Source organism: Chamaea fasciata, unplaced genomic scaffold, assembly GCF_029207755.1.
Source record: "Chamaea fasciata isolate MVZ Bird 193981 ecotype frontalis unplaced genomic scaffold, bChaFas1.0.hap1 SCAF_15, whole genome shotgun sequence".
NCBI lineage: Eukaryota > Metazoa > Chordata > Aves > Passeriformes > Sylviidae > Chamaea > Chamaea fasciata.
This window is the reverse complement of record NW_027094100.1, coordinates 8,722,939-8,733,837: the sequence shown is the minus strand read 5'-3', so window position 1 is coordinate 8,733,837 and position 10,899 is coordinate 8,722,939. Positions and strand designations below refer to the sequence as shown.

The 10,899-nt window shown below is 43.8% G+C and overlaps 1 protein-coding gene across 1 annotated transcript in view; it reads left to right on the top strand.

Annotated features, from left to right (window-relative positions):
* The first annotated feature begins 2,837 nt into the window (after positions 1 to 2,837).
* RASGEF1C (RasGEF domain family member 1C) overlaps positions 2,838 to 10,899 on the top strand; it is a 31,031-nt gene continuing 22,969 nt past the window's right edge. Inside the window, exons 1-3 of the mRNA XM_066197007.1 lie at positions 2,838 to 3,019; positions 4,640 to 4,762; positions 7,281 to 7,418. Coding sequence (XP_066053104.1) covers positions 2,843 to 3,019; positions 4,640 to 4,762; positions 7,281 to 7,418 — 438 coding nt within the window. The 5' untranslated portion in view covers positions 2,838 to 2,842. The remainder of the gene's footprint in view (positions 3,020 to 4,639; positions 4,763 to 7,280; positions 7,419 to 10,899) is intronic.

Here is a 10,899-nt window from a genome sequence, read left to right as displayed (position 1 = left end):
GTGCATTTGGGCTCTTTCAAAGAAAGATCTTGTTTCTATTTAGTACTCTTGAAAAGAGAATTCTGGAAATGTATGATCAGAAAAAGAAATTAGGCGGTGTGAGCAGAGAAGTCCCTGTCCCGAATTCATGTCTGCCAAATGCTAATGTTAGTTATTTTTAAGCTTAGTAGTGCAAGAGGGTTTTATCCTTTGTACAGCTGGCCTCATCCTGCTGTGAACGTAATGTAAAAGGGAGCAAAAGGCATCTGTTAAAATCTTCAGGTCTTCTTTGGTGGCAAGTAAGGTGGCAATCATGCACCAGCTCAGATATGACACAGGCCTTGCCTGAAAACTTGAGGTTAGACCAGGAACTTCATAATAAAATATCAAATTTAATTTCTTGACAATACCCAAGACAGATGTCTCAGTGACAGTTGTACAACTGTTTTATTTCCTTTTTAAAAAACATAACTTTTTCTTAAAAGGCATTACCATGTATTTCAGCAAGATTTCTCATTTAGTAAGATGCAAAAGCTCAGGCAATATCCTGTTTAGATGGTTTCTGTTTGATAATAAAAATGGCTTTGACAGGGAGAGATTGCACCAAATAAATCATTACTTGTGAGTTCTGTTTTACGGTGCAGCCAGGATGTGTTCTGTAAGTTCACAGCTATTTTAACTTTTTTGTTTCCTCATCTAGACAGCTGTATGTCCATGAGATTTATTTCTTGATCTATGTGGACATGAAATCCTTCTTGGGATTATTGCCATAGAAACAAGCCATAACATAGAGCGTGTTAGAAGTAACAAATGGGATTTGGCAGTCCTTCCCATTTACTACACAGAGTCTGAGCTATGTAGTACAAAAAGCAGCAATTACTTGCTCTCAGAGCTTTATTAACAGGCACATCTGCACATTCATTAGAACTAGATGCTTCAGCTTCCGTCCTGGCTGGGATGGCATTTACAGATTCTGGTCTTTAAAATCCAACATCTAGGTTATTTTCCAGTCAAGGTAGGAATAGGTCAGGTTTGACATTTTGGTTCCCTTTTGTTGGTTGCAATCCCAGAGACAGCCCTTGTGAGCCTCCCAGGAGATAAGTGATCAAACTGCTGGCTCCAGGGAACGGTCCCTCCTTTGAAGGATGAAGTCACCCAAGTTTTGCTTGTAAAGCCTGATCTCCCACGGAGCTGGGACTCAGCTCCCAGCCTCTCCCAGGGCCTCACACGCTGCCTGGCTTACAGGAAGGATTCCCTTCTTGGTGGCCCAGGGTGGGCCTGAGCTGGGGGAGTGGATGGGTTGGACCAGGCAGGGAAGGGTTTTTTGCAGGAGTGAGCACAACAAGCTGTACCTGGAGCTGAGGCTGAGCTGACTGTCTGGGTCACAGCACGGCTGCTGATATACATGAGGAAGAAAGGCTAACTCCAAATTCTAAGCCAAATCCATGGGTCAGCTTTTGAAATTGTATGGGATAGAGAAGAGGCAGAAAAGCAGAGGGAACAGAATACAGCAGAGGGCAGAGGAATATATTAAAACCCAAGGTGTGTCTGCTGTCTGTGTGTGCCTGAGCCCTGTCAGCGCTGTCACCATGGCCCTGGGCCCTCTGCTGTGGGAGGTCAGTGCTGCCTCAGCAGGGCACAGGGTGCAGATCCTGCTTGGCTCTGGTGCTCTTCTCTTACCTCTTTCCTATCCTCCCTTTTATGAGGTAAAATCAAACATGGAAACAGGACAGCCTTGCTCTGGATGGTGCATTTACAGACCTGGAAGGGAACACACACTGTTCTTTTCCCATCCATGTCCTATAATGCTGCCTCTAGCTGAGAGAGGAGCAGCTTCCAGGGGGGATTTCAGAGGCAGCTGGAGATGCTTTAAAGCTCTCAGGGCAAAATCTCTCATTCCTCTGCAGCAATTCAAAAACAAAACAACTTTGCTCAACAGGAGGAATATTAAAAGCTGATTGTAAACCACAAAATCAAGATGAAACCTAGAATGCAACCTGAAAAACCCAGATAACTGAAATAGAGAGATTTGAATCTGGGCTATGCTCAGAGTCTGCCTGGCCTCCTTTTCAGAAGTGCTGAGTACTGAGCAGCTCTAGTGAAGGCGATGAGTGCTCAGGATTTCTTTGAAACATTTATTTAGTACCTAAGTATAGATCTAGGACTGACTAACTTCAGGCTCCAAATATAGTTCAGGTGTCTGCCTTCTCACTCTTCCTCATTTCTCTTTTCCTTGCTATTTAATCTCTTTATCAGCTCCCACATTCTCTGTTTCCTCCAACTGCCTTAACTTTTCCATCCTCCCCCAGCTGACTTCTGCTCCTGCTTTCTATCTCCTCACCCACTCTGACACCTCTGCTGTCCCATGGGAGCCACAGGGCATTCTCCGAGGTCCATCCCAAGCAAGCTCTAGGTGGCACCCCTTATCTCTCCCTCACACCCCAAACTCTCCCTGCCTCATTCTCAGGAGGGCAGAGGTTCAAACAAACTGCTTCATCCTGTTCAGGAACCTGCTGAGGTTTAAGTCCCAAGTATCTCTCCTCTCCTGTGTGGGCCTGACCAGAGATGGCAGTGAAAAGGGAATCATCCCAGACACTCTTGATTGGGGGAGAGCCCAAAGTAGCTGCCATCACTTTCTGACCCAAAAGCATAAATCAAAATGTCCCATTTTGTGTGTTCTGCCCATTGCAGGTGTGATCTGCCAGTGCCAGCAATGAAAGAGAGGTGAAGGTTATCAAGAAGGGTTCACGTTAATTTTGTGAACAGGAAGCTCTCGTTAGTGGCTGTGTCGTTCAAATCAGCCAGAAGACAGATGTGGCTGTGGCTCTGATGGATCTTGTCCTTGTCTGTGTTGCAGGAAGGCATGCCCCAAACGCTGAGTTCTACCAGTATGTTTACCCCATGTGGCTTCAGCCCTCATCTACATACTTCGAAAGAAGGCGAACAAGGAGGGCTGATCTTCCAGGATGGAAACCTTACCTCAGCATCTCTGGATGCTCTAATCCAGCATCTGATACCTACCACTGATTACTACCCTGAAGTAAGCAATTCACAGTATAATAAATGGTTTAATTTTGATGAATTGGGGCAGTGCTTTATGCAAAAGTGCAAATGTGTTAAATTTTGAATTAAGAGGGCTCATTTAAAAGCTGCATACAATTAAAGCTTGGTAAATTGATGCATTGCTTTAAATGCTGTTTCACTGCTCTATAATTGTTCCCATGAAAAAGCAGATCCCGAAGATGATACTGCCTTTAAATAAGAGAAGAGGGTAGGGGGGGGAGCTGTCGTGATGATGAATTAGTGATGTAGCAGTTGGAGCACTTCAAAAATAGCATCACTTCCCAGAGAGGTTTAGAGGAAAACTGAAGCAAAAAAACTCCCAAGTCTGAACTGGCATTAAATTAGCTGAATTTCAGTGGCTGCTGAAGTCATCCAGGTTTGCCTGTATGTACAGAGCATCCCCTTGGTGACAACAGAGGTGCTTCTTCTGGTGGGTTTATAATTTACCTGACATTGTATTCACAACTTGGCAGTCACTGGACAGCATAGTCCAGATCCTAATCCTTGCTTCATCAATGGAAATTAAGTGTTTCCTCACCAAGAGTATGAGGATCTAAACTGGAAGCAGGTTTATGGTCCTGCAAGCTATTAACTTCACTGGATTTTGCACGTCCTCAGTGGAATTCAGACAGAGTTTGACTGGAAGACTTTTAAGTGCTAATATATCTCCATGGCTTGTATTTCAAAGCACAGAGGAGCATTGACTTCTGGGTACTTGAGGAGACTGGGAAAGCTATCAATGCAGAGCAGGCAGCATGGTTTAAATTACCCAGAGCTCAGTTTCTGATCAGCTAAAAATAAGTAATAAAGAAGCATCTCAATTAAAAAAAAAAAAAGAAAAAGAAAAGGAACAGAAAGGCAATAAAAATAGGTAATGGACAGATCAGGCTGTGAGATTTTCATTAGGCAACGTGTGATATGTAATATTATACCTGCTGCTTGGGAGCACGGCTAGGGCTGAGGGAAAGGAGATAATTCAGGTGCAAGGATGCAAGGAGGGGTCAGGATGCAAACAACTGAGACTTCATGCATGTATTTTAAATTCACTGCTGGAATAATTTGAATAATCCAAGGATTTCTCCAGCAGACCTGCTTCCCACAGCTTCACAGATGTGGACCTGCATATGATATGACTTGGCTGATAGAAATGAAATTTGAGGATTTAATAGAATAAATGAAATATTGCTTAAAATATGCTGTGTGAGATCTGTAGGGCAATAGGAAGATGTGGCTGACATGGGGGTGTCTGCAGCTCCCAACCCAGTACAACACAGAGATTCCTGCCCATTTACCTTTACTGTCTCCAGCATCCTGGTTGTGCTGTCTCCTGTATCTGGGCTTGCTCCTGCACACTGTCTTCACTGGATGTTTGCCCAGGCTTTAGGCTGGAAGTGGATGCTGTGGAGGAAGGAGATACTGCTGCCTCCTGCACCCAGTGTAACCAGTACCATATTCAGGGTCAGGAATTGTTATGTCCTTTAGATAAAAAAGGTCTTGCCAAGTAGAAATGAAAAAGCTGTGAAGCTCGGGGCTTTCACAGTCAATATTACCCACTGTGTGGCTGCTTACAATAGGTCTACTTGTCTTTCTCTTGCAGAAAGCCTATATCTTTACATTCCTGCTGAGTTCCAGACTCTTCATTGAACCCCATGAGCTTTTGTCCCGAGTTTGTCACAAGTGCATTGAGCAGCAGCGGCTGGATGACCCCGTGCTGGACAAGGTTAGTTTATCTTTACAGCAGAAAAATGTGAGGTATTTTCAGTGGATAGAGGATTTTGAGGCTCTAGTGTGTGTCCCTTTCCTCTCTTTAGATTGAATGAAACTTCCTTATAAAGGATTTGCCACTGAGATTCTGACATTGAGGCATCCTGGTATCCATGTCTGAGAGCAATGCTTCAGGCAGCAGTCACTTCAAATCTTCTTCTAATTTTCCCTTTCCCCCTGTCTCAGTCTTCCCAGGTGACTTTCCCTCTTAACTTCTTTAAGGCTCTGGTGAAGCCTGCGGGATGCAAGGAGGTAGGATGTAACCCTCACACACTGTCAAGTGCAGATGTCCACACACCACTCTCTCTCCCATTTTTACTTAATGTCTCTGCCCCTTTCCTTTCTTGCACCTGGTACAGTAATATTTCCTCTTGGTCTTCCCTGTCACTTTGAGCACCGTGTAACAGTGGCAGGTGCCCACCACCCTCCTGCCCTCTGTGCTGCAGTGTGGCACCAATGGAGCACTGGGAATGGGCAGGAGCAGCGGTGGGGCCCTGACAGGTGAACAGAATGAGAAAATCCGAGCTGTTCCTGCCTCAGCACTCCTCCTATTTTGCCCCAGGGACTGTGCAGACTGGTACAGTGTATAGCAACACATGTGCATCCTCTGGCAGTGCCACAGACAGTGCAGTAGTGCTGAATCCCACTGGATGCTATTCAGTGCTGGATTCTGCCCAAGCTCTCCTTGCTGCATTGACGAACACTTGTTGGTACATTATCTGGAGCACGAGATGCACCTTCAGAGCAGCGGAGGGGGAAAGAACGTGCATTTGTTGCAAATTTTCAGAAACCCCAAAATTCTGAAATGGTTTTCAGGATCAGGCTTTCCAGCTTTGAAACTGTGAGTCTGGCGTCAAATACTGAGTCACCCACATCTGACCATGTGCTTGTTTTTGCACAGGTAACTGGTTCCATGAGTAACGGGAGCTCTGCCTTCACTGTGGAGAGCCATTCTCCAGAATGTTCAGCAGTCCCAGACTTGGGTTACCCACACAGTCAGTGTTAATAGAAATATCTGTATGGGGTGAACCATGCAAAACAAGTTTTCTGAGGTGTGAGGTTCTGTTCCCCAATTCTATGACAGATACAAGTTTAGGAGGATTAAATGTGAGCATTGCAAAGTTTTGCTGCTCATTAAACTTTCAAGAAATGAGAAACACTGTCTTATTATGAAGACCTCTTGTCTGCCTGAAGTGCATCTGGGTTTTGTAGCAACACAGGGTTGGTGGGACCCAGCTGATTTTGTGTTCCCGAGAGTGGGGCTGATTTTGAAACTTTGTACACAAGCAACTTCCCATCCCATGTCCTGTGACTTGCACAAAGTCCTCTCCATCAATTCGTGATGCAGTTTACACAGCTGGAGCAAATGTCTCCCCAGACCTTTGTAGTTTCCAATAAAGCTTTCCCTTTAGCAGCCACCTGCTGGTCTTTGAGCCTGAGCTTAATGCTAGCTGACAGCAGTTATTTTTAGAGATGTGGTTCATTGAAACCTGTTGTTGGTGGAAAGCTGAAATATGCATTTTAACCACCTTGGTTGAAAAACAAAGAGCTGGGGAGCTTAAGAGTGTAATTTTTCCTGATTACAGGGTAGACTTTAGCTGCAGTACGTGGGGATGCAGAAGAAGGCTGTTAGTTTCAGTCTGTGTTTTCTGTAAATAAAAATGCAGTTTGTTGTTTAACACCGTTTCCTTTTCACATTATGGGAGATGAAAGGTTTGGGAGCAGCCACACTGGCTGTCTTTTGAGATAACACTAATGCACCAGTTGTGCAATTCCCTGCATTTCCCTCCTTGCCCCATCCCGACTATTTCCACTGCTACATCCTCAGATAAATCTCCACCAGAAGTGGGCATGAGATGTGTGCTTTGTGAGTGTCCTTGTCCCATCATGATCTTGAGCTCATGAGGGAAGAGAGCAACATTACCAGCAGCCCAGGTAAAGTTACAAAACTGCTGCTGTTTTGTTCATCTTTTCTTCATTGAACATCTGACACTGGTCAGTAAGCAGTTTTTTTCATACAGCCAGAAAGCAAAGGAGCAAAACAACCTCTTTGTTGGTCAAGAAATTCATTGCAGTTTTTCAGAGAAGGATGAAAATATAAAAGGGTTGTAAGTACAAAAGGAAAGAACCAATGGTTCGAGTCAGCAAAAAGGCCAGATGTTTTTAAAAAAGGTATAAAGGTTGCACCAACATAATGTCAGCTGAGCCATAAACAGGCCAATTGCATGTGCAGAATACTTAAATCTGCATGTAAAATGGGCAGCTGTGCATGCACCTGAGTTCTGGTACATTTTGCATGCCAAAATGTATTATCTGTGCACTACACTCTTTGTATGCATGTGTGCAGGTTTTGCAGGTGCAACACATATGCCTTCTTTGAAAACCTGGCCCCACATTCACTGACACGCACAGTGAGAGGCTTTAATGAGTAAATGTTTCATTCCCTGTCCATCATTAAATGGTTTGCATTTCAGGCTCGAATCAGAAAATTTGGACCCAAAATCTTACAGTTGCTGACAGAGTGGACAGAGACATTCCCATATGACTTTCAGGAAGAGCGGATGATTGGCCACCTGAAAGACATGATTCACAGGATAGCCCCATGTGATGAGGTGAGGATGCCTGACGTGGGATGTTCTGCTGATATGTTACATTCATTTTCCCACTTGGTTCCTCCTTTTCCTCCTTTTTCTGCATTCTGTTCCATGCCTCTTCCTGGATACTCTCAGAGTTTTGTTCTCCAATAATGTAAAAACCTGTATCTTCCCTGAAAGCCACATCTCTCTTTGGGTGCTCCTGGAGCAGTGAGCCCTGGAATTTATCTCCTGCACATCAAATTGTAGGATAACAGCATTCCCATTTTATAGAAGGAACACATGAGGGCATAGCATGGACTGAAGGTGCTGGTGGCAATTCAAATGGCAGCAGAGCTGTGATCTCCCAAGTTAGAATCATAGAATCACAGACTGCTTTTGGGTTGGAAGGGACTTTAAAGACCATCTTGTTCCACAACCCTGCCATGGACAGGGATACCTTCCTCTAGACCAGGTTGTTCCAAGCTCTGTCCAGCCTGGCCTTGAACACTTCCAAGAGTGGGGTATCCACAGCTTCTCTGGATCCAAGTTCTAATATTTAAAGACAATACTAGTATTAGTGGACATGTAGCTCGTCTGGGAGCATGGAAGTGGCAGAAGACAGCAGTGTGTGGCCTGCTGAGCACAGACTCAGGTTAGATGTCTGCATGATCCTGGTGTTCAAATATGTGAGCTCTGTGTGTGGCACAGTGGGTCACAGTGAACAGAGCCTCTGGGAGACCTGCTTACAAATTCAGGTGGGTGAACCCCATAAATTAATTTGGAAACATTAAAAAGACCACAAAGTTCATGAAAATAATAAGCAAATAGTACACTGAGAGTCTCTAATTACTTTTAGGTTAACCATGGGATGTGGAAAAATTCAGTTCCACTGGCTACGTGAAGGCCTGGCCTCAAGCCACAGAGGGGTGCAGTCCAGTAGAACAAGAACATAACCATGAGGATGAAAGAGAGAAGAGTGGAGAGCGGATAGAAGGAATTAGCAGGGCTGCAGCACGACAAAAATTAAATTGAGCTCTCCTATGCACATGAAATATGTCATAAATGGGAACAGCTGCTCTTAGGCTGGGCTGGCATCATGTCTGGGACTTTCAGGGAGCTCTAGGCTGGCATGGATTGACTGGCTGGGCTGGGCAGCCCTTGGGAGAGAAGGGGCGGGACAGGAAACTGTGAGACACAATGGTGGAGGTGAAGGCAATGAAAAAATTCAGAAGAGCCAAGCGGCTTTAGTTCCATCTGGCAGAGTAGTAGAATTCCCTCAAGGGAAAGAGGCAATGGACTTGCTCCTCACCAGCCATGGCAAAAGATGCCTTGCAGCCCTTCAGCATCAGAAAACCATACAGAGGGCAACCCATACAGAGCCACCAGAACTGTGTCCACTGGAAAGAAGGAACCAAAGAGGGGAGAACAGGGAGTTGGGGTGTGCTCTTTAGCAGCAGTAGTTGCCCTGATGAAGAATCATAAATGCTATAAATCAACTTTCTGCATGCAAAGCAGTGGTTTATTTGCCTAACCTTTGTTAGGAAGCACTGCACACCTTTGCTCTGGAGCGTGCACAGCTGTGTACAAATGCTTGTGGGTGCCCTGGGGGGCCTCAGACTACATTAGTTTCAAATCACTGTTTTTCAGATATTACTAGGCACTGTAATTGCAAGTGATTATGCCTGAGCAAAATCAATAATTAATTTAAGAAACATCTCATATCCTCCGAATGCAAATTTCCTTTTTTCAAGGGACAGCATAGAAGAGTGGTGGTGGCCGTTAGTTTTTTGGAAGAAACTTGTTCCCATTGTGAACCACAGAAATTAAAGACTGAAGGATTTGTGATGTCATCCAGTCCATGTAGGTCATTGCAGGATTTTCCCCTGCAGTGTCTGCTCCTGTCCTTTGTAGAGTCCACTTTCTAAAGGCTGTGATGTTCTTATAAAGGTGTCCATGCTGAGAAGCATTTCTTAGTAAGTGCTGTGATTTGCATTTAGAGTTAGAAATTTTAATTAAAATTTGAGCTCTTAAGCCACCTGCTGAGGCCTGCTGTCTTCAGAGGAACTTTCCTAGTTAAGAAAGAAACATTTTCTTTAAATATTAAACAGTAGTGTGCTTCTTTTGACTGTTAATGTGGCAGTGAAGTGAAATTGGTAGATAAAGTCCAGCATGCAGCCCCATGTACGGCGGGGGGTCACTTTGTGGCAAGATAATTACCAGCATGTTGAAGGTAATGAACAATGTTGTTTTCAGTTAGTGGATGTAGTTTAAAGAAGGTAGGAAAGGCTTTTAGAAGGGCAAAAGCAGGATTCTTTTTTTTTTTTTTTTTAATTTCTCTCCCAATGTGCACAGAAAAGCTTTCTAGGCAAGGGTGCACCCAGCTGATTTCCAGTGCATGTTTTTAAGAGCTCTGATTTCTGTGTAATTGTTTGTGTCCTTTAAGTGTCTCTCCTTTTTTTTCATCTTTCATTAGGTGGTTGGCTTACCTGAGTCTTTGTTTACTATTGTCTATATCTATTTTTGTGCCATATTCCGTACAAAACGAGGTGAAACTAGATCTCTTGATAAAGATTTATTGAAAGACTGGCTAATATGCATGTCTTTCAAGGAATTTTATGCGGCTTTTTGGCTTTTCATCCAAACTATGAAGAATTTGATACTGCATAGACATGACTGGTCCAAGAATTTTCATCCAAAAACTCCTTTTAGAAAGAGGAGCTAGGTTTCCAGCCAAGCCTTTAGCCAGATGTTTTATATTCATTAGAAAGCTTGGCTTTCGGTGCTGTCCCCCCAGCCCCAAAAAACTGAGTTTCCCGTTTACAAAATAAGTTCACAAAATGCCAAATACGTCGCTATTTGAGTTTTCACTGAAAAAAACACAGTGCGTTCACAGAGCTTCATGAGCTGTGTTGAGCTGTGTTTGTATTTGCAAACATACCTGGATGTAAAACAGAGAAATATTTAGATGGTGGTCAGTAGTTTGGATCCAGAACAGGCTTTGTAAATCAAAAGTGTGACCATCTGCTGACATGAGGATTTACATGAAGAAGGCCCTTCTTGGATCTAATATCCCTCAGTAACAGATAAAACCTCAAAGAGTGGGGTTTTATTTCCCTCAGTCAATTTTCTCTCCACCTTTGGGATTTGATTCCAAATACACTGTGTGTTGTCATTCTCTAAGACATGTCCCTCCTGTCTTCTGGGTACTTGTTTCATTTCAGATTTAACAGCTCTATTTTACCAAAAAAAAAAAAAAAACCAAAACCAAAAACAAAACAAAAAAAGCGCCTGACTACATCCTGCTTATCTGGTACATGTTCTAGCCCAGCTCAAGAGAGCAGCTTCCTTAAGTGAAAGGAAAGCAATGTGAGTCCAAGAGAGCAATGTGAAATCTTATGTTAGAAAAGCTGCATCACAGTTATAAAGTGTTGTGGCAAAAGTTGAAGCACTTGGGACGTTCTAAAGGTCTCGAGCCTTTCCTACCCTGTAACGAAGACAGAGTAGATGTGAGAAGTTG